General features: G+C 42.7%; 2 protein-coding genes across 4 annotated transcripts in view; one reads left to right on the forward strand and one right to left on the reverse strand.

Annotated features, from left to right (window-relative positions):
- Positions 1–13,798, forward strand: part of TCERG1 (transcription elongation regulator 1) — a 67,526-nt gene extending 53,728 nt beyond the window's left edge. For all 3 annotated transcript variants that reach the window (XM_029583245.1, XM_029583247.1, XM_029583246.1), the window contains 8 exons: positions 169–287; positions 1,336–1,486; positions 7,176–7,340; positions 7,429–7,611; positions 8,219–8,398; positions 10,174–10,257; positions 11,849–11,949; positions 12,637–13,798. In XM_029583245.1, the coding sequence (XP_029439105.1) occupies positions 169–287; positions 1,336–1,486; positions 7,176–7,340; positions 7,429–7,611; positions 8,219–8,398; positions 10,174–10,257; positions 11,849–11,949; positions 12,637–12,838 (1,185 nt within the window). In that variant the 3' untranslated portion in view covers positions 12,839–13,798. The remainder of the gene's footprint in view (positions 1–168; positions 288–1,335; positions 1,487–7,175; positions 7,341–7,428; positions 7,612–8,218; positions 8,399–10,173; positions 10,258–11,848; positions 11,950–12,636) is intronic.
- A 1,934-nt stretch (positions 13,799–15,732) lies between these two features.
- Positions 15,733–17,177, reverse strand: GPR151 (G protein-coupled receptor 151). Its single transcript, XM_029583248.1, has one exon. The coding sequence runs from the start codon at positions 17,175–17,177 to the stop codon at positions 15,900–15,902; it is 1,278 nt and encodes a 425-aa protein (XP_029439108.1). The 3' UTR covers positions 15,733–15,899.
- Positions 17,178–23,784: the final 6,607 nt, after the last annotated feature.

Below are 23,784 nucleotides of genomic sequence, written 5' to 3' on the forward strand. Positions count from 1 at the left end.
CCTTGAGCCATGGCTGTCTCGAGCTTTAAATGAGCCACTCTCAATCTTCCAATGTTTTCATTTGGATTCTTTTTTTTCCATGTTAGTGACACAGTTACCATAAGTTGTTCATCATCATGGGCTACTTTTAAGTAATAAAAAGATCCATCATGTTTAATAAACCTGTAGGTGTTTGATCAGTATGTGAAAACCAGGGCTGAAGAAGAACGCAAGGAAAAGAAAAACAAAATATTACAAGCTAAGGAGGATTTCAAGAAAATGATGGAAGAAGCCAAGTTTAGTGCGAGGTAGGTGAATATGTACCGCTGGTACATCAGTTGTTAATAGAAATGAATGTTGCAGTATGTGATTTCTAGATCGCTCCTCTTTTAGAAATATTTTCTTTTTACAGCTGGTTTTCTGTCTCTTACGAGCATGGGGAGGGGTGAGGAGTTTTATAGGGATAGTACAATTACCAGATAGCTGTTAATATTCTGTACAATTGGATGCTTATGGCTGTATGGAAGTTGGGTGTGTCAGAAGAGCAAGTTTGGCACTGGCTTGACCTAGGAGGTTCTGAATGCTGGTTTCTGTCACCCTAAATTTGGAGAGAGAGAGAGAGAGAGAGAGCGCTCATATGTATAGAGAGATGTACCATAACCAGTAAGGAAGTGGGGTTTTTTTATTGATAGAGTCACCGTTCTATGGCCCAGTTCTGTTGTACACAGCATCTTTCATGCAAATGTTTCTCAGTGGCATGCACAATAATACAAGAAGAGGGAGAAAAGAATGAGAGGAGATGCAGCTGACTGAGTGCTTGAGTACTTTGTGAAGATTTCGGTTAGAGTAGTAGAGAGAGAGAGAGGGGGCAATAAGTTTACAACTGTGATATGAATTTACTTGGGGGATAAATAACTGTGTGAATGCATCTCTAAGCATGGGCTCACACTATCTCACTCTGTCTTTGCTAAACTTTCTCGTCTGCTCTTTCCTTTTTTTTTAGTAAATTTAAAATGATTGCCCCTCAAATTTGCTTTAATGCCTTATGGAAAACTCTACTGTGTTTTGCTAGGATTACAGTTACAGACAAGTTCTGTACCACAGTGATGTGGTCAGTGTGACCTGCATTTCCTTTTGTCTCATGAACAGGAAGATAAACTGAGTCAGTGTGTTCATGGCTTACAGAAAGCAATTGTGTTCTCTAGGTATATTCAGCCGGCATTGTTGTAATGACTTGTGTGGTCAGCCATTAACTATGCATCTCTCCACCCTGCAGCAGAGATGCTAGCATGTGGCTGTCTTTATATGGAAGCCTTGCGGCTCTACCAAACAGGTATGCTTGCCATTCTGTTACAGAACTACATTTAGTGAATTTGCAGCCAAACATGCCAAAGATTCACGATTCAAAGCAATTGAAAAGATGAAAGATCGAGAGGCCTTGTTTAGTGAATTTATCATAGCTGCAAGAAAGAAAGAGAAGGAAGATTCGAAGAACAGAGGCGAGAAGGTAAGGTGACTGTAGTCCCAGGGCTGAAAGTTTGAATGGTGCGGGACAAGATAAAAAGCCTTTTGCTTGATGAGGTTTTCATGGAGTTTCTTATCCTGGATTCCTTATAAAACTAAAAATGCTAAGAACCCCAGGCGAACAGACACTGAGGTCTGTGAACTGGTATTTCCTTATGAATTTTAACATCCACCCACTCAAAATTCTGTGAGGTTTTTATGCCATTTTAATTGGAAACTAATCATGAAAGGGATGCTATTCCTTTTTTTGGTTGGAAAACACGTAGCTTTCCCTTATATGCCTGCTGCCTTGGTGGTCACTGTAAGAATTGTGAATTCTTTGTCGGCAAGAAGCATTTAAATTTCAAAGAGAGCTGCCTTATTCCTTGTCCTTCTAAAAGGCAGCATTTTAGTGACTTTATAATCTTTTAGCAAACATGTCTTATGTATAAATTACTGCTTATCAGAATGAAAGGTCAAGCATTAAAGATTAATGGACTCTAAATGTCATTTGGCTGAGATGTCATGAGCAGAGAGTGAGAGCTCACCTCTGGAGGAGGCAGGCTGGGAAGGAGATGGCAGCAGCCGTGTTACCATCAAAACCTGAAGCCACTTTCCTGAATGTGTCCCTGTGTGCTCTGTGCATGTCGAAAAGAACCTTGGAAGCCTAATCATTCCTGGCATTTAAAAAAAAAAAAAAAAAAAAAAGACACACAAATAGTTATTCTGCAGAGTACATCCGGCTACATTTCACATGCTAAGAGCGATATTACTCCTGCCAGAGACCTTTAGTGGGTAAAAGGGACTTCACTTTCCAGAATCTCTTGCCTTCTGCTCTTTCCCAGCAGGATTATTTTTTTTTTCCAGCACTGCTTCTAAAATATTTTGTCTCCTTGGGAATGATTATGCTTCCTGAAAGAAGTTCCTTGAATTACAAGAAAATAGTATATGTTGGGGGGTGCATTGTCAGCGGGATCTGGGCGCCTAGCTATAGAACTAGGCAGCTGGATCCCATGGGAATTGGTGGGGCGGTCCCTTCTCCCAGAGGCTAAATCTCCACGCCTAGTTTCAGTAAGCAGCTGAAAAAGTGGGCAGCCCTGGAGACCATCCTGGGGTTGGGGAGGAATAGGAGAATAAGTCACCTAGCACTGGCCCTCAGTGCACAAAGGGCAGGTCTAAACCTCAGAGGCCAAATTTTAGCTGCCTAGATTTAGGGAAATTTTCAGCCACAACTTTGTGCAGCTGATAATTAGCCTAACATCGGCAGCTGAAACTTAGCCAACCTTTGACGTTCGAGGGCCAGGTGAAAAATGCACCATTGTACTGCATATCCTGTAATTATAGCGATGACTGTGATGTTTAATGATTATTGTTACTCAGCCCTTTTTTTTTTTTTTTTTAAATAAAAAAGTAACTGTTTTATTGCATGCCCTTAGTTAAAAAGCTTTTAAAAATTGATGTTTGCAATTGAAACTAATGTTCTTCTGTGAAGCATTCCTTTTGTAACCATTTTATGTATTCTGTTTTATAACAAGTGGCTAGTCTTTACAGTTTTGTGCTGTGCGGCCTGTCAATCAGTTCAGTCTGACAGCTGTCAATCACTGACACGCAAAGTGTTATGGGATTCCCTAGTGAGGAAAGAAATGATATCTCTCTGTGTAGCCTCCCGCACTTCCGGTACTTTACATTTTTTTAGTTTTTTTCCTTGTGAAGTGATGAGAGTTGTGCCCAGAATATGTTAACTGAAATAAAAAAAAAAAAAAAGATATTGCATCTAGTTTACAGCTAGAAGATTTGCACCATTACTTTATTTTGCTTATCAGACATGCAAGACTTAAAACTGTAGCTTTGATGATTCAGCAGTGCTGTAATCAGTGCTAGATAGATAGATATATATATGTATATGAAAATGGCAAATTAAATGAAGCTTTCTCAGCCGGCATGCTTGAAAAAAGTTAACTATTCACAGAAATCTTTAAAAGTGTGGAAATGTGCTACTACCTGAAAAATGGTGAGTTGGGCTGGCCCAGCGCCTCAGCAGTAAGGGCTTTGCATTACACGCCATGCGGATCCTGGATCCCCGTTTTGCTCCTCGGGCCCATCCGGACTGAGGGATGCACGTACACCGGTTTCTGGATCGAATCGCGGTCTGGAGCTTCTGGCCAAGATTGGAAAAGTTTTACAAAGCAGGGGCGACACGTACATGTTTGGACCGGGATCCAAGCTAGCTAAGCATTCATCACATTTCTACAGAGTAGGGTCTGAATTCAGAAATCCAGAGCCTAGTACCGGCTCTTATAACTGAGCGTTCCGATACAGCAGGCGCCTGTACAGTGTTGGTGGATATTGTAATCCTTTCAGCACCACCAACCCTGTGAGAAATGCCAGCCTCCCCTACTGCATTTACCCCTGAGCTTCGATAAAACCTTTGCACCCTTCAGCAATGAATCAGAATAGAGATTTTTTTTTCCTAACAGTCATAATTCTATGTTTATTGATTTCCTATTGAATGGATTATCACCTACTGAAAAGCCACTGCTAGAATGTAATAGTACACACACATGTTTACTGAAATATATATCTTCAAAATACGTATTATACGGTAGCAAAACCCTTAAATAAAATTGGCTAGGTTAAAATGCCCCCTTCCAAGTAGCTTTTCTTTCTCTCATCCCAGGCAGAGGTATAGTTCAAAACTATTACGATATGCATCACCAAAGGAAGAAATAACTTTTAAAATGAATCCTAATTCGAGTTTGCTTGCCCTAAAGAAAACCCTGCTTCACATTGGCGTTGCAGCCCTCAAGAACCCAGCTGCAGCTTTCTGATAGACATGCTAGGCCGAGATTTTCTTCTCCTTTTTAAATAGTTTCTAGCACTTTCCGTGCTAATGTCTGTGCATGCGTGCGGGGCGCCTCAGCTTGACATCATGCGGGCCAAGCTGAAACGCCCCATTAGTTTCCACGTGCTGCGGCACCATGTGAGCTGAAATTAGCAAAAGAGGTGGCCCCTATTCTCGTGGTTTGAAGACGACAATCCTGGGTGATGATGGTCACCTGATCCAGAGCTTGCCTAGATGGAGAAATCCAAGTCTCAACACAATTAGAGAGGGGTAGGACAGAAGCCAATATATTTTAATACTTACTCATATTTTGTGACTTTTTTTTTTAATCATATAAGGCATCCATCTTTTAAAGATTCCTGTGCTATAGATGCAATCCGCATTAAGTAAAGAACACAAAGCTTTGTTTCTCTTAAAGATCCAACTGGAAATCAGCCCAGATCGCCAGCATCTTTTTGCTGCTCTTTTGATCTTTTTTTCCAATTCCATTTTTGATCTAAAAACGTGATGCAGATATTGCAGGCCTCTGCTTTATTATCAAGACCTGGCTAGATTTATTTTATTCCACATCCCAAGAGAATGGGTAACATTCAGAAATTGTTACATACCGTACTGGTATTCTAGATTTATTTGATGACGAACTCTTTTTCTTGGCTTAGAAAGCTTCATGTTTTAATAGTGCCTGCATGTTTTTATTTGATAGTAGTACAAACCTTTTCACTTTGCTGCATTAAAAAGAGAAAGTAAAATGTTTGTGTTCTGCATGATGAAGGTGATTACACAGATGCAAATAAAGAGCACTGACTTCTTGCACAGTTAACCCAGGAAGTCAGGTCACTTGTAAGCTGGAGGATGGGAGAGTATAGTTCAGGAGTGTCTCTTTACGTTTTACGTCCAGTATGGTGCACACTTTGCCTTTAGGGCTAAAACATGGACCCTGTTTCCTCAAACACCTCCATCTAGGAGGTATAATTGATATTGGCCCTTGGGGGAGACTTCTCACCGGGACGGGGGTGGGGGATGGGATGGTAAGAAGTCATGACCGTGGCCCTCTAAAAAGGCAAAAAATTAACAGATCAAGGAGGGAAACCAAGGTGGTTGCATATTGCAAGTCCCCATCGGCATTAGCCTTCAGTCTGTGCCTTGTAAGGCAAGTGGGGAGTTCACCATCAAAAGTTAGCCGTCGCAGGTTAGTTATGTCTAATTACATTCTCGTTCCCTTCTGAGCCAAGAACCACACGACTTCCAGACTTTTAGGAAGATTGGCAAACGCACACAACTTATGTTTATCTTGTTCTCTCTCTGACACAGAAGTTGCTGTAGATATAAATTTGTGATCTGGGATGTTCTAGATAGGTGAAAAGCTCATAGCTTTATATTATATTATCAATAAATAATCAGACCCTTTTCTCTAATCCATAGTCTCGTGTGCCATCTTATTGTCCAGCAGTGCACGTACAATGATTTACTTTCTATCAGAAGCTGAATGTTGGCTTCATCACTTACCATCCACAGTTTAACAAGAATTTGGAAGGGCTGCCACACATTTAGTTTTAATCTTCACAGACTAATCTTTTTTTTATCTAACATGAAATTACACCTTTCTTCATTGTGATGTATTTCTGGACATAACCTGATCTCGTATTTAAACGAGGGTAAAATTTAGCACAGAGTTGTAATTGGGATATATGTAGACATTTGAGCTCTTTATTTAGGATTTAGGAGCACACAAAGACGGATGGTACACAACTGGCTTCCTTATGTTCCTGAAATGTTAAAGGCCAGCTTCGCAGAGTGTCCCTCATCAGACCATGGGCATCCCCTGCATATTAATTGTTAAATTAAAACCCCTCTACATGCCTGTAAATGTACATGTCCAAAGCCCAAACTGAAGAAAACATTTTCTTTATAATAAAACCTTTTGTAGCAATGTTTGAGTACCCCCTTCACCCCCCAAAAATATCCACTGAAACGGTTTCCCACAAAGTAGAATTATGCAATAATTAAGTACACATCCAGAGACTTATTTAGCTTGCAGATGTTTTGGATTCTTTTTATTCAGTCTTAAACTGCTGTCCTCTTAATCTCATATCTCAATTTCTGTGCAGAGTTTTAGATTGTGATCCAAAATTGATTTTCTGCTCTGCGTCCAGTCCATAGATTTCCACAATATGTAGATTTATTTTTTTTTACTTGTCCTAAATATTTTTCTTCAAATGTAATTTGACTCCCAAGTTTAATAGAAACTGCAAAGAAAGCTAGATGGTGTTTTCCAACGTAGAAATTTAAATCAGCAAATGTGTTCAGAGCATTTCCTTTAATGACATAAACAAGTCTGAAAGAGAGAATTATATAAATCTTGCCACACAATATAAATAACAAATGCTATTCTGGCTGGAATCCTAGGGTGATACAGTCATGCATATTCCATATACTGAACCTATTAAATGTTAATGTTGGCGCTAAATGCTTGACCTGTTTGAAGAGCCCTGAATACAGCTTGCCATTAGCATATGTTACTACTTTTGAATTATCCTGCGAGAAGGTTGTCTCAGGTTTTTGTAGTTTCTTTATCCTGACCGTGGTATTTCCCAGTATCTATCTCAGGGGCATACATACACCATAGACCCCCACATGTCACGGTAGGCAGTACTGATCTCCCCCCAGAACCTGGCTAGACTTTAGAGGTTATCCTGCCCTAGATTCAAAATCCTGTTTTAAAGTATAGAATGTGTACAGTTGTCCTGTGAGGTAAGTGAGTTGTTTTTCATGTTTCAGACATTTAGATGCAGCGGTCTTTTTTTTTCCCCGACATCACAATGTCTTCTCTTTGTCATCTTTTGGAATGTAGGTGAAATTGGATTTCTTTGACTTGCTGTCTAATCACCATTTGGATAGTCAGTCGCGCTGGAGCAAAGTGAAGGACAAAGTAGAGGGTGATCCCCGCTATAAAGCAGTAGAGGGCTCATCGCTGAGGGAAGATCTTTTCAAGCAGTACATTGAAAAAATAGTGAAGGTACGGGGTGGGTCTTCAGCATCTGATCTGAAACCATGCTATCATAAGCAGTGAGGTAATGGAAAATCAAATGTTCTCCCTGTGCTAGAATTTAGACTCTGAGAAAGAGAAGGAGCTGGAAAGACAAGCCCGCATCGAGGCGAGTTTGCGGGAGCGAGAGAGAGAGGTTCAGAAAGCCCGCTCCGAGCAGACCAAGGAGATTGACCGAGAACGAGAGCAGCATAAGCGCGAGGAAGCCATCCAGAATTTCAAGGCTTTGCTGTCTGATATGGTAATGACTTTATTTTACTGTTTAATCTGCTTGAATGCTTCTAATCTTTATGCTATTACATGTGTTCCTGGTTATGTGTGTGTGTGTAATAAAATAGTGCTTTTTTGGGGCTGAATACCTTACTAACAGTATTCATGGATTCTTGTAAGCATGTTAATTGATGACAGATTAAACGTACCTGTCTCATCCATTCTGCCCACTGTCCTGCAGAGAATATTTGATGCCTGGCTGTAGTGTTGACCTAGCCCTAAGGATCTTATGTACCTGTTTCATACCTGGGCTGCGCCTGATCAGTAATGAGATATTTTGAAATGTGCTTAATAATAATTTCATTTTTACAAAGCATACCAAAAATGGAGAGAGAAAACAAGAAGAGTATGTGACCATGCCTAATCCTCGGTGAAAATCAGTTTATATTCTCAGAGGCTGTGCATAGCCTACTGCCATCATGATAATATCTTGCATGATGTGCAAAGGCATTCATTCCACAGGAGCAGATCACTTTTAGACAGTGCTGTACTTACCTGCCGACCCCCTTCTTAAAACAAGTCCTGGTGAAGCTGGGAGCTCAGACTTAGCTTGTAATCCCTCTGCTTGTCTTGGTCAGGTCCGATCTTCAGATGTTTCCTGGTCTGATACCAGGAGGACACTAAGAAAGGATCATCGGTGGGAGTCAGGCTCCCTGCTAGAAAGAGAAGAAAAAGAAAAACTTTTTAACGAGCACATTGAAGCACTTAGCAAAAAGAAGCGGGAACACTTTCGGCAACTCTTGGACGAGACCTCAGCGGTGAGTCTTACGCAGATCTCTCTCTCCCCAGCCCTCAAGCTTCAGCTTCTGCACTTGAAGTTTGGAAATGTTTTGGCTATATTGGCCAGTTTGCTGCTGGTGCCTTCTCTGTTTTTGTGTCTTTTCCATTACTTTCTAAAGTGATTTATAAGATGAACAAGGAAAGGGGATCATTTGAAAAATGTCTTCCATTCTGTGTGTGTGTGGGAGAAGGGATTCATATACAGCAAGGTCTTGCTAGAGAGGTGAAACATGGAAGCCATTCCATTTGTGTTCAGACAAGCACACTATAATATAACTAGGATTTCTGATCCTAGGGGTTTATGAATTGCAGATTTAAGGGTTTGTTTTTCAGGCAATTAGGTGTATGTGGCAGGTACTAAAAATAGATGTTTGTTAAAGTTTTCATCACACGAGATTTATCTTAAAATATTTACACGCTGTGTGTGTACGTCATTAGGGTGAGCGTGACGGGTGTGTATGTAGCTGAGGGGACTGGAAGGGTATGAGTATGTTTGTGGGTCGAGTAAGTGGCAGGGTGTGCGTGGCTAGAAAAGGTGGAGGTGGTGGCAAGCTGTGTGTGGCTTCAGGGCTGGTGGCAGGCTGTGTATCCTTTCTGTCACAAACGTGTGTGTGTGTGAGAGAGGACACACAGCATTATTCTATTATACACTCTCTCTCTCTCACACGCACACACTCGGGGCCTCCCCCTCTCTTTGGGCAGTGGCAGGATGGAGTATTCTTTTTGGTCCCACTCTGATGATGTCATGTGGCCATTGCAGGATGCCACCTCTGGACTGCAGTGGCTGGATGATGATGTCAGAGCACCTCCATGGTTTTTGGTTAAATCCGAAAAATCCAATTTCCCCATCAGGAATGTTTTATCGGAATTTTTCAGTTTTAATTGAAAATCGGAAGCCCTAAATATAACCCTGTTGTCTGCTGCCTCAACCCAAAAAGTAAAATGTTTTACCCTCGGCCTTGTTTTGGTTTTTTTTAAACCTTTGACTTGTTTACTAATACCTGAGTTCCTGAAGTTGCTTCAGGAGGAGTTTGTGGAACAGAGAGAGATTGCTCAGGAAGTGCTCAGATATTGCAGTATGTATTTGCATGTCTGTGTAATGTAAACCGAAGCGATAATTAATCTTGTTAATTGAACCTCGGTATATAAAAGTTACAAATAAATAAATAAATATTATCCTGCTTTTTTAGGTTTCTGCTCACGTAAGGGTTAACGTCGTAACATCGCGATAAGTTAACCAGCAGATGTGCACACAAGTTACATCAGTTTTCAAAGCAGACTTGTACATATAAGTCCGTTCTGCAAATTATTTGGCAAAACTGCAAGCGCACAGTTATACCTGCTTAATGGGGTTTTGCCAAGAGACTCTACATGCATACTTTATATAAAAAAAAAAAATTCAGAAAACTTTGTTTAAGTGCCAACCCCACCTAGACCTCATTCTCTGGAGTGCCTTTCATAGTAACATAGTAAATGGCAGAAAAAGACCAGAGTGGTCCATCCAGCCTGCCTAGCTCTGTGCAGGTTACCCCCATGTGTAATGCAGTGTGTGTATGTGAGTAATTTTACATGTGTATCGGTTGTGCAATTATCCAATGGGTCCTTGCTGCCATTAATGCACTAACTTGACTTGCAGAAGTTCCTTTGAAAATACTCCTCTTTATTTCTAGAGAGGCAGTGTCTGCTCTCGTCATACGCATCACCTCTTCTGTAACACAGAATTTTCTTTTTTTTTTCCTCTTACATGTTTAAGATTACCTTAACATCAACTTGGAAAGAAGTTAAGAAAATAATTAAGGAAGATCCACGATGCATTAAGTTTTCCTCCAGTGAAAAGGTAAGAGGCAGCTTTGCAATGCTAATTTCTGGTGAATATGCAGGGAAATTGTTAACATCCTCTGGTCTCTGCAGTAATATTACCTTAAGCAGATGTGTATTCTTTTTAAAAGTGTGCTATATTTAAGGTGCTGACCTCGGTGGCTCACGTTGAAAGACGTTAGTCTTTGAGTGTCCTATCTGATGGGGCTAGCAGGGCTCTGGCAGACCACAGAGGTGACAATCTCCATCCTGAGAAGGCAGAGAAGGTGATGGCTGATATATTGAGGCAATATTCTTGGAGGAGACAGAGAGGAGAACCCAGAGTTGCCCAGGCAGACAGTCTAGTGCAGGGGTGCTCAAACTGGTCCTGTTGGACCCCCCAGCCAGTCGGGTTTTCAGGATATCCCTAATGAATATGCATGAGGTTTATTTGCATGCACCACCTCCTGTGTATGCGAATATTTCTCATGCATATTCATTAGGGATATCCTGAAAAACCGCCCGGCTTGGGGGAGGGGGGGGGGGGGCCCGTAGGACAAGTTTGAGCACCCCTGGTCTAGAGAGTGGAGCTAAAGAAAAACAAGGGGTCTGGGGAAAAGATTACTCTGTTTTGTTTTGGCTTTTCTCCTGTTATTTCTTCCCTCTCCCTCTTCAAGCATTTCAGGTTCCTTTTCACACCAAACACTGGCAGACGAAATTAGGATACGAGTGGATAATTATGATACAGCTAAACAGTAGGAAAAGTGCCAGTTCAGAGCCATTTGTCATATCTGGAGCCGGGAGGGGATTTTTTTCATTGCTATAGAAATTGACTGCAGATGCAGGGATTTTTTTTCCACCTTCCTCTGGATTACCCTATAGAGAGAGGGTCTCTGGCCTTCTTTCAACGTAGGCACCCAAGTAGGTGGTGAAATCCAAACCACTAAGTGGATGCAGTATAGGAGGTCAGGAATCAAAGCTTACGTCCACCACTTCTCAGGAAGTTTTATTATAGTTGTATAAGGCAGAGTTCAGCGATAAAGAAATACATTAGCGATCCCCCGACACGGATGCTGCTCTCTAAAGCCGCTGCTTGTAAATATTTGATAAGCTCCGTTTTGCAAGTCCGTGTGTACAAATCCCTGAAAATGCTTCGTTACTAAATTCAGTGAGCACAGTGACTGTTTGATCTGGCCCCTTCCGATGCAGTTTGTCGAAACGCGGTCTGTGCCGGGGGACGGGGACCGCTAACGTATTTCTTTATCATTGAACTCTGCCTTATCGTACAACTATAATAAAGCTTCTTTCAACTTAACCAACTGTGTGACCCTGCTGACCTTGACAGACCCAGAGACTTGAAACCAGTCTACGCCTGACCCCTGTAATTGTGTTTAAAATGGATAATATAGTTTGGGGGGTGTTTATTTCCTGTTTGTGAAATATGGTGAAAATAAGTCCAGGTCTTCATTATAATTATACCCAAATTCATAGGGTAGCCTTTGCTCAGTGCCGTCTCCCTCCCTTCGTGTATCAATGACTGAAATCCGTGGTAGGCTCCAGAGAGTTCAAGTGGGGGTTGTCCTGAATTTGCAAGTCATTTTTATAAACTATTCCTCTTGTATTCTGTACAGAAAAAGCAGAAAGAGTTTGAGGACTACATTAAAGACAAATATATTACCGCCAAAGCTGATTTCAGGACGCTTTTGAAAGAGACCAAATTTATAACCTACAGGTATGTTGAGTTCTACCTCATGGAAATGCGATTTGACCGTGCCTACCTGTAATATTTAGAAGTTGCTTTTCATTTTCTCCTCGTATCCAGTGATTTTGGTAGCATCTGTACTGTATGCGCTAGTTTGCCTTGCATAAGAGAGCAAAGTCTCAATGTGATTTCCTTTAGTAAAATGACAAAAATGCATCTTCACGCTGACCCAGTAGCTCAGTGGCAGTGTTGCGTGCTACCATCCAGAAGGTTCCTGGTTTGATCGCTGGGTTGGCAGGGGGTGCTGTGGAGGCAGCGTTCACAGACCCAGGGGAAAGTAGAGAATCATTGCCATCGCTTAAGGATGACATCTGGTGGCCAGATTCAGAGCCCATGATTTTAAGGTTCTGGAAGGAGTCCTGGTGCATGGCCCCTGGTCCAGGACCCCAGACTGTAGGGGGTTTAGGGGAACAGATATAACGTAAGGGAAGACAATCCTCAGACAGGTGCAAATGAAGACTCATGGATCCAGATCCCAGCCCTGTTTCTGATTTTGCTTAGAAGCCCTAGAGAGCAAGGAGAAATTGCTGGATCAAAAGAAGCATCTTCACCAGAAAACAAACCTCTCATTGTCTCCTTGCAGCTTGATGGTATCTCTGCCAGTGGATAGGAAAATGGGGAGGGTTTTGGTGTAAAATTTCTATGCTTTTGTTTTAGATCTAAAAAATTAGTCCAGGAGTCAGACCAGCACCTGAAAGACGTTGAGAAGATTTTACAGAATGACAAGCGTTACCTGGTACTTGACTGTGTGCCTGAGGAAAGACGCAAACTCATTGTGTCATACGTAGATGACCTGGACCGTCGGGGTCCCCCTCCGCCCCCCACAGCATCAGAGCCTACCAGACGATCAACAAAATAACCTGTGAAATACTCAGAACGCAAGAAGGATGCGTGTTAATTTAAAATCCTTGCATGAGTCACCTGTCAGGTTTTTACATGTGCATTATAGTAATCCAACTTATAAAAAAGAAAAGAAAATCACAAGTGAAACAAAGCAAACTGTGCGGCAGCGAAAGAAGCAGGATTTATGAACATCCTCTCTGTGCAGAGAGGCCTTTTAAAATGTTTATGCCTTTCTTTGTGTAGCATGACCCGCATAAACACTTAACATGCTAATCTGTGATTTCAGATTCCTGACGCAAGGTGTAGTACAAACGCTAGAACGTTGAGACTCGTGGCTTTTTCTAGGAGTCCTTGGACCTGAATTCTGCCAAATTCCTGAGAGATTTCGGTTGGCACAGGGGATTTTTTTTTTTTTATCCCTGTCCTACTAAAATCTCAGTCCTGTACATGGCTCCTTCGTTTTGAATTTCACAGAATTGAGGCCTAAGGGTTTGTTAACTTTTCCTGCTTTTAGCTAAGCAAGTGAAGTGCTACAGAGAAGCCAAGGTCGAAGTAAGTGTACAAGGGAAAGAAACAACTGCTGAAGTATTGTAGTGCCCACTGTTTAAAGGTGAAGACTGCAGGAACCAAATGCCACCTGGATCCATTGGAGTATCTGCTCTGAATGGTAGACAGTCCTGGTGGGTTTGCTCTAGAGAATATTTATCCTTTCACTGTTGCTCAGAATTGGGTATATTAGGTAAACCAGGGGTTACCGAGCACTGCACGGTTGTACAAATGCATTTCTATTCGCCATGAAGTGATCCTTCATTGATTTCTGTATTAGACAGTGAATTGCCCTGCTGGGTAACTCTTGTAAAACGGTATACTCCTGTCTGAATGTTAAACTTGTGTTTCTAAAGTTTCATTTTGAAAACGTTGGAAGTGTTCAGTTTATGTATTTGAACTACAATAAACCAACCTTTTTATACATGAATGGTGAATGTTTGAAGAAGCAGATTCATTATATTAAAATCCCGTGCCGGTGCTAGCTTAAACCATGGCAGATGCCAACAGAAACGTTGAAAATGTGCCTTATATATTTAGCTCGAACAGTGGATGATGAATGTAGTTTATTTTTTGTAGCTAGGACTGGATAAAATATTTCTGAGTATGACACAGGTTTTAGATACTTTTAATTGCTGAGAGTAGTTTCTCTTACTTCTTTCTGTTGAGCAGTTCCTAATCTGTTTGTCAAGGTACCAAAATGGCATCCAGTTTCGATATTTTTCAGAAGTACATGCTCCTCTCTCTCTTTAGCAGGTATTTCGATACAGTTCGTAAGAAAGTGCTTAAATCCAGACCTTCCATCTCAACAAAACCTGTATGAATGAATACTTGATTGGGATATGAAATGTACAAACACTGGACCTGATTCACTAAGGCTTTTCCCTCATTCTCTGTCCACAGAAGAAAAAGCTCAGTGGTAACTGGGGCTTGGATCAGTCCCATGAGCCTTCACTTGCAACTACTGAGGGATTTTTCCCCCCGAACTTATATTTGTCTGGGCAGTCTTAGGCTGGGGGCCACACAGCAGGGCTCTTTCCTGGGACCTGCAATCTTAGGGTCCTAAAGCTGACCACTAGGTGGTGCTGTTGTGCAATGACTATGACTCCCTTCCCCCATGGTGTCTGTGAACCCTACCTCTGCAGCAAGTATCTCGGCTTTTGGTTATTTGGCGAATTATATGGTTTGCTGATTTTGCTGTACATTATGGGGCAATTTTCAAACCATGCTTTGGGGCAAAGTCTACAGGTACTTTTTCTCGTGCACAACGTTGCTCCATTTTTCAGAGCAAAAAATGCAGTTGTTCTTTCACTTTGAAACTTAGTCGTACCTGCTTTTTTTCTGTGGGTATTTTTTGAATGGAAAATAACATGAGATTTGAAAATGCAATTCTTGTGCTTTATTTTCTTCCCCCAAACAAAATGCCCCTGCATCGCTGCCTCTGAATACGGCTAAACGTGTGCGCGTTGCTCCACTATGGCGGGTGATTTTTCAGACAGACGATTTATGCAATCGGTATTTACCCACGTAAATGGTGTTGAAAATTGTCCTTTATATTTCAGGCTATTTTAAAGATCGCCATAACCAGCCTTTTTGAAATAAATTATCATTTAACAGGTCAATCTCAAAATAAAATTACTTAAGTTTTTGCCCTATGGCATCCATCCACCTCCTTGTCTAGTGAATTAAATTTATAGCTGGGCTTGTTCTACAGATGTTTCACCAAAAAATGGCAAGGTCAACCAACATGAAACTGCAGTAAGGTTCTGCTATCTTCTTAGGCAGGGAAGCCTTATCCCACGACAACTACTTGCAATCCCACGACGAGAGAATTGCTGCTTTCTCTTAGGTAAAATTCAGCAAAACCTGCTATTTGGAGAAAAAAGCAGTGGGTGCCCTTTCCCTATGCTTAAAAGATTGAATTCTGCATTGTAAGCAAGCAAAACAAACTTTAGGACTTTTTTTGTTTATTCTTCACAGGTGAAAAATAATTCAGTATGCTTGGCAGGCATTGTTCAAAGTAAAGCAAAACATTTCAGACTAGCAAAACATATGTACAGTCTGGATTGGTATTTGAAAGTTACAGCCTTGGAAGATAATATACTTAATCTTTTAAGGGTAAGACTGTTTTGCTTTGTGACATAGTCCTTGTAGCAATATCTCTGCAGAGAAGTTATGGCAGTACAGGCGTGAAGCAGTCTCTGTGTTTAAAGGTGCCCGATATTCCTTTGGTTAGATAAACTGCACAACTCTTAGTTGTGCTAGCAGTTAAAATATTTCAAATATTAAGACATTCACAAAATGTCTGAACACTGCTAGAAAGCATTACACCATCGTACAGAAATTAAAGTGCATACCTCTGGTCACAATTATACAGTTGTTTAAAAAATGTACAGCAACATTATTGACAAGTTTGAATTAGTACAATATAATCCTTACAAGGCCTGCAAGTAACCAATCTTTACTGACAAATACAATTTACTTTGCTACCGTTTTTTCAATATGGGATCTGAATATCTCTGTAGGAGGTTTTATTTATTGCAACCTACTGTTTCTTGATCTTGGTGTTCCCAAGGCGTAGGATCGTTGTCTGGATCAGATGGGAGGGTTTCTCTCTCGTGCCAAAACTGCTCCACATCTGGAAGGACAGGCATTTCCTTCTTGTTTTCTGGGCTGCCGGGGCTAGGCGGGGAGCACGGAAGTTCAGCTTCTGGAGTAGGCGTCGGCTGCGTTGGCTGCCCCTGCGAGTGGTCGGACTCTGGGAGAGCTTCAGAGTGCTCGTGCTGGGTTTTGGGGCTGTCTGGCGTGGCCGCGGACTTTTTCGAGGCTAGTCTTTTCCAGAGGCCTTTAAAACCTTCCCTAAATTCTTCCGACATAACCAAGAAGATCAGTGGGTTTACTGACGAGATGGCAAACATAAGAAGCTGAGCTGCGGCAGTAAATGCTTGCGGCGGTGAAGGACCAAATTGATGTGGGTGCCAAATCCATAGCCAAGATATCCATTCGGGAAGCCACATGATGGAAAATGTCACCGTCACGCTTAGTAACATTATGGTGAGCCTTCTGGATCTGATCTGATTTCTTAGGTTTTGGGTTTTGGTCCCTCTGCGTTGGCACTGAGCATAAGCCTTCCAAAAATAAAAGAAAGCCAGTAGGAAAGGAATGCAAAAAACGAGGAAGGGGTAAAATTTCACAAAAGCTGACATGAGCTCGTGGGCATAGGTTGGGATGTCTGAGATGCACACAGTTGTACCCTCTATCTTCTTTGTGGTAGTAAAGAACCATTCTGGCAGGGGTAAAACGACAGCCACCAGCCAAACCGGGACCAGCACTGCAAGAATAGTTTGGTGCTTCATGTTGACTTGCTTGCTTGGGTCGCTGGCGTACATGAAGCAAGCCTTAGCCACGATGGCAATGGTAACGCTTTTAGCCCCCAGGCAGCTGTGAACAAACCAGTCGGACGTCTTGCAAACGAACCAGCCCAGGTTCCAAGAGGTTCGCGAGTAAGCCGCTGCCCGGAAGGGGACCGCGAAGGCCAGGAGGAAAAGGTCCGCCAGGCTGAGGTTCAGGATCAGGGAGTGGATCAGCGAGGGCTTGCCTTTCTTGGCGTGGTGGAGGAGGATGCCGATCACGCACAGGTTTCCCGCAAAGCCGGCCAAGCAGATCCCCACCATGAGGGCTGGCACCAGCACCTTGCCCTCCCGGGAGTCGCAGGGCTGGTAGCCCCCAGCGTAGTGCGGCGGCAGCGGCTGCAGGGCGGAGCTGTTCGTGGTGCTGAAGTTGCTGCTCTGCCCGCACAGCTTCTCCATCTGCGCTGCTCTGGTGGGTCAGCGGCTTCAGACGGCTGTCAGATCTGGTGAAAAACCCACCCAGCCTTGATGAGCGACTGCATGCAGGAATTGTCTGACAGTCCCAGCAGATCTAAAGCTATATACGTCCACCTACTTTGATTGGCACGTCCCAGGCAGAGTACATTGGATACTGCCTAATTAGCAAGTATAATCACCTGCTTCCCTGCCCTATGGGCTAATTAAAGCCTTTTTTTTTTCTCATTGTCCTACATGTACCAGAGCAAACCGCATTCTCTGAAGGAAATCAGTAAAGACTTGTCTGAAATCGCATTTGGTTTTGGAGCTGTTACTTCAGTGAATCCGCACTGTCTAACTCTGGCATTGCTCTTTCCAAGGGAAGATGCAGAAGATCGACTGATTCACTGACATTTAAAAACAGCAAATCTGGAAAAGTTCAGTACGTAAAATCCGAGCAGCCAGGAGCACTTTCTACCGTGTTTTATGCAGAAGTATTGACAGGTGGAATATAAAAAAAATTAAGAAAACCCACTGTGTCGAAGCACATTTATTTCATACATACCAGCAAGAATTACAAGGGTTTGTTATTAAAACAAAAAAGTTAGATTATTTCCTCAGCGAAGAAAAGGGAAAATTGAGGGGGGAAAAAAGGGCCAAAAAATGAATTAAAAAATGTTCGAAATTCACACTTCCAACAGGATCTCTGTACTAAGACATACAGACTGAAGATTTTCCTGGGCAGTTTATGGAAGAAGAAGCTCGCAGAAGTATGGGGACGATTCAGTTCTGCTTTGATCGTTTGTAGTCTTGCATTTTAATACTTAAGCAAGGAAAAACTGCGGGGCTGCTTCTCCCCAATTTGTTTCCCCAGGATTAAATGCTGATGGCGGTGTGCAGCTCCATGCAGCGCGATGCAAAGTGGTCCTAGCAGGAAGGCCACATTTCCCTGTGAAAAGCCGGACCAAGAGACGGGGGAATTTTACTGCCAAACTTCCAGGACTGAAGGGAGTCAGAGGAAGCAGCTGCCCGGCCCAGTAGGGTGCCCGCCTGCACCATCCATTCCCAGCTCTTTCCCACACAAAAGCAGGGTAACAGGTCCTTAAGCTAAATCTCAGGGTTTAATTACATGCTTGTGGCATGCTATTTGAAACAAATGAGTGAATACAGGTGGGATTAACAATGCTTTTGAATTTATTTTTAAACGATCAGTACCCTGGAGAAAATCTGTTTGAAGTGTTAGGAGGTTTGTACTGGAAGTAATGCTAGAGGTAATAGGAGGTGCTGCTCCTGTCGGTTGCATTAAATATTCACAAGTCCATGAATGTCTGATCCTGAGTACAATGCCATTGAAGAGAGATACCATATCCTAGTCATACAAACATTTAAAAAAATATCTTGCTAGGATTTTCATATATCAGTCTTGAATAAGACAAACAAACATACATCAAAGCTGACTACAGTTTGTGCACAATTATCAATGTAATCGACTTTATACAAAATTGTTAAGGTTAAATGTATTTGGGAGTGGTGCTCCGAGATTTGGCACATCTAATTGTGAACTGGTTTGTGCGGTGAACGTACTGACAACGTTGACACCTAAGGGAATAGCCCTGGAACACAGAGGGTTTGATGTGAATTAATTTGGAGTTCAGGGTGAGAGAGCCCGGCAATGTTGAGGGTTTCTGATGTGAATCATCACAAGCATGAGGAGCTGGTGATACAATTTAAACTTTTTCGATTGATGGTATATCAGTTTGGTTTGAACAATGTGCGAATTAGATGTGATAAGGGTTATATATGAGTAGAAATGGATTTAAACATTTTTTTTAGTGTGTATAATGTGAGGGGTGTGTGTGTGTATGTGTATATAGATGAAAGAGGGATTTTAATGGTGGTTGTGTGGATGCATGAGTGTAGGGAATAGGGTCAGGTTATGAGAGGATTTTATATGTTGTGAGGTGATCAAATTTGTGGATGACACAAAATTATGCAAAGTAGTTAAATCTTAAGCAGATTGTGATAAATTGCAGGAGGACCTTGTCAGACTGGAAGATTTGGCAGATGGAATTTAATGAAGACAAGTGCAAGGTGATGCATAGAGGGAAAAATAACCCTTGCTGTAGTTACACAATGTTAGGTTCTATCTTCGTAGTTACCTCGCAGGACAGACATCTAGGCATCATAGTAGATAGTACATTGAAATCGTCAGCTCAGTGTGCTGTGCCAATCAAAAAAGCAAACAATGTTAGGAACTATTAGGAAGGAAATGATGAATAAAATGGCGGATGTCATAATTACTCTGTATTGCTCCATGCTAAGACCGCATCTTGAATACTGTGTGCAATTCTGATGCCACATTTCAAAAAAAGATACAGTTGCACTGGAGAAAGTGCAGAGAAGGGCAACCAAAATAAGGGACATGGAAAGGCTCCCCTATGAGGAAAGGTTAAAGAGGTTGCAACTGTTCTCCCAGGGCAAGCAGGATGGTAGTCCTCACAGATGGGTGACATCATCAGATGGCGCCCTGTCACGGAATACTTTTGTCAAAGTTTTTAGAATTTTGACTGGCACACTGAGCATGCCCAGCATGCCACTAACCCTGCTGCCACACGGGGTCCCCCTTCAGTCTCGTTTTATAGCAAAAGTACGACCAAAAAAAACAAAACGAAAGCGAACCCAACGGTTTTGTGAGGACTAACATCCTGCTGTCCTGGGAGAGCACCTGTTACAGGTAAGCAACTCTGCTTTCAGTTTGGAGAAGAGATGACTGAGGGGGGGAATATGATAGAAGTTACAAAATCTAAATAAATAAAAAAATAAAATCATAAAAGGACTTGAACAGGTTAATGTAAATCGTTTATTTACTCTTTCAGATAATAGAAGGACTAGGGGGTACTCCATGAAGTTAGCAAGTAGCTCATTTAAAACAAATCGAAGAAATTCTTTTTCACTCAGCGCATAGTTAAGCCCTGGAATTCATTGCCAGAGGATGTGGTTCGGCAGTTAGTGTAACTGGGTTTAAAAAAAGATTTGGATAAGTTCCTAGAGGAAAAATCCATAAATTGCTATTAATTAATAAGCAAGAGTAACTTGAGATCTATTTAATATTTGGGTATTTGCCAGGTACTTGTGACTTGGATTGGCCACTGTTGGAAACAGGATGCTGAGCTTGATGGGACCCTTGGTCTGACCCAGTATTGCATATCTTATGTTCTTATGTTAAGTATACGAATATACATGTGGGTCTTACATACACTTGAAAATATGTTTGTTTGGCAATCATAAAATTGTGCAATATTTTGTATTAAATTAACAATTTTGTATAAAGTTAATTAAATTGATAATTGTGTACAAATTGTAGTCAGCATTTATGTATGTTTGTATGTCTTATTAAAAGTTGATATATGGAATACCGAGTAAGATATTTTTGAAAACGTTTATATGAATATGATATGGTATCTCTGTTGAGAAGATAGGTTTTCTCACCTTAATAATTAATTTACTTTTAGGGTTACCTTGTTTGATCTTGAATAAATATGAATCCCTTCAGCTATTTTACTTCCTGATTCCATTATTTGGTAGAGATTCATTTACTTGTCGGAATATTTATCAGGCTGAACCCAGATTTCATTCCATAAATTAATATATTGATGTAAAAGCTCCAAGCAAATAGCGACTAGAATTTTAACAACAAAACACACAATGTGCACGTAGCAGCTCTTAAATAGTTGCTTCGTGCAGCAAATAAAAACCTATGGATTACAAACTGGTTAAAAGCAGGAAAAAGAGAGTAGAATTAAATGGTCAATTTTCTCAGTGGAAAAGGGTAAACAGTGGAGTGCCTCAGGGATCTGTACTTGGACCGGTGCTTTTGAATATATATATAAATAATCTGGAAAGGAATACGACGAGTGAGGTTATCAAATTTGCAGCTGATACAAAATTATTCAGAGTAGTTAAATCACAAGCAGATTGTGGTTCATTACAGGAAGACCTTGCAAGACTGGAAGATTGGGCATCCAAATGGCAGATGAAATTTAATGTGGACAAGTGCAAGGTGTTGCATATAGGGAAAAATAACCCTTGCTGTAGTTACACGATGTTAGATTCCATATTAGGAGCTACCACCCAGGAAAAAGATCTAGACATCATAGTGGATAATACTTTAAAATCGTCAGCTCAGTGTGCTGCAGCAGTCAAAAAAGCAAACAGAATGTTGGGAATTATTAGGAAGGGAATGGTTAATAAAACGGAAAATGTCATAATGCCTCTGTATCGCTCCATGGTGAGACTGCACCTTGAATACTGTGTATAATTCTGGTCGCCGCATCTCAAAAAAGATATAGTTGCGATGGAGAAGATACAGAGAAGGGCAACCAAAATGATAAAGGGGATGGAACAGCTCCCCTATGAGGAAAGGCTGAAGAGGTTAGGGCTGTTCAGCTTGGAGAAGAGACGGCTGAGGGGGGATATGATAGAGGTGTTTAAGATCATGAGAGGTCTTGAACGAGTAGATGTGACTTGGTTATTTACTCTTTCGAATAATAGAAGGACTAGGGGGCACTCCATGAAGTTAGCAAGTAGCACATTTAAGACTAATCGGAGAAAATTATTTTTCACTCAACGCACAATAAAGCTCTGGAATTTGTTGCCAGAGGATGTGGTTAGTGCAGTTAGTGTAGCTGGGTTCAAAAAAGGTTTGGATAAGTTCTTGGAGGAGAAGTCCATTAATGGCTATTAATCAATTTTACTTAGGGAATAGCCACTGCTATTAATTGCATCAGTAGCATGGGATCTTCTTAGTGTTTGGGTACTTGCCAGGTTCTTGTGGGCCTGGTTTGGCCTCTGTTGGAAACAGGACGCTGGGCTTGATGGACCCTTGGTCTGACCCAGCATGGCAATTTCTTATGTTCTTCTATTTATATTTTACAGTTATAGTAATGTGAAGGAGAACCCCCCCCCCCCCCCCCGCCCCCCTGAAGGCCAGAGTCCTGGGCAGGCGAAACTAGGGCGCTATAGCCCACCTGATGAGGGGATAGGGGCTCTCCCTCCTCCCTTCATCTGCAGGGTATATATCTCTAATTTGTTTCTAAATTTGGTATTGGACCTCTGTGTGTGTGTGTGTTCTTGGGGCAGCACCATGAAGCTGATTTTAAAAGGCTCAACAGGGAGGGAAGGTCTGGGGTGGGGTCTGCAGGTGAAGGCTGGACAGCTGGGGGATATACCAGGTGACTCACTCTCTTTTCCTGCTGGCTGAGTCTGGTTCCCCTGGGCTCGCCATGTGTAAGCTCGGCAGGTTCAGCCCCTTCCTTGGCTGCCCCTCCCTCTCCTTCCCCTCCCTTATTCAGGATTCCCCCCCCCCCCCCCCGTTCTTCCTCCCTTGGGGACTCCCTCGTTACCCTGGCCGCTGCCTTCCCCTCTGGCCAGCACATTGTCTTTTCCCTTGCTGAGCTGTTCAGAGCTGCGAGCAGTGGGCCCTGCACCTGCCCCCTCCGCCCTTCATCCCAACACTGATCCCTCCAGGCAGTGGTTCGACTCTCTGAGCCCCCTCTTCTGATCCCACCGCTCTCTGTGGGCACACCCAGGTACAGAACTGCTCAGGCGGAGGCACCCGCCACTGCGAGCATGCGAGCGTGCATGCATCCCTGAGCCCCACGATCAGGCGATCAAGCCTCCCTGCAATCTGCCTTCAGACAAGCCACTGTGTTACATCCCTTGCTCCTGCTACCTCCAGCTCCCAGCTCTGCAGCCCCTTTCCCTGACACATAGGGATGTCTCTGGTGTCCTAGCACTATGCATCTCAGGCAACTGGGAGAGAGCTCATCTCACGGTACAACAGCAGCCTCGGCCAGCTCTGCCCCTCAGACCCAGCTTCACCTGGGTCCTAGTGCTACGAATGGAGGGATACAGCATTGCAGTACTGAGGGCAGCTGAGATAGGAGCACAGCCACGCCACCGAGCCGGGGGAGAGGGGCATGATTTAGTATTACTCCTTCATGGTTCTACAGAGCAGGATTACAATCTCCCTATACCTCATGTCCCCCTTGTAGTCCCTGTGGCTTGAGAGGGCATTGGGCAAGGAGCGAGCAGGGTCACAGCTGTAGCAGCCCCTCTGCAGTAGCAGATAAAAAATAGTGGAAATGTTCCCCCACTCACAGGGGCCCCAACATCACTGAGCAAAACCACCTTGGCTGGCTAATCAGCACTGGGCAGCCATCCTGACCCACCCCCCATTCAAGACACGGACACTTGAAAAGGAGGTTACTTCCTTCTGCAGGTCAAGTAGGGACGAGGAATATCCAGCGGGAGGGTCTACACTCATTTCTCCCCCGGCAGATCCCGGTCCCAGTGCGGGGAAGGGGTGGAAGTGCACCCCCTTCCCATGCCGCCACAGAAAGAAAGGCCAGGCCAGAGCATGACCCCATGGCTGGCATCTTATAGAAGTGGATGTGTAATTCCCTATGGATCCCCTCTCACTGCACCCCTTCCCGCAGTGCACCATCTGCAGGGCGCTTTAAAGGGCAATATAAATGTGGAGCTGCGATCGGGCCAGATTGCCGGCCCATTCTCTGGCCCTCCAAGTGCGAACCTGATTGTTTCCCCACGA

The sequence above is a fragment of the Rhinatrema bivittatum genome, chromosome 18 (assembly GCF_901001135.1).
Source record: "Rhinatrema bivittatum chromosome 18, aRhiBiv1.1, whole genome shotgun sequence".
Taxonomy (NCBI): domain Eukaryota; kingdom Metazoa; phylum Chordata; class Amphibia; order Gymnophiona; family Rhinatrematidae; genus Rhinatrema; species Rhinatrema bivittatum.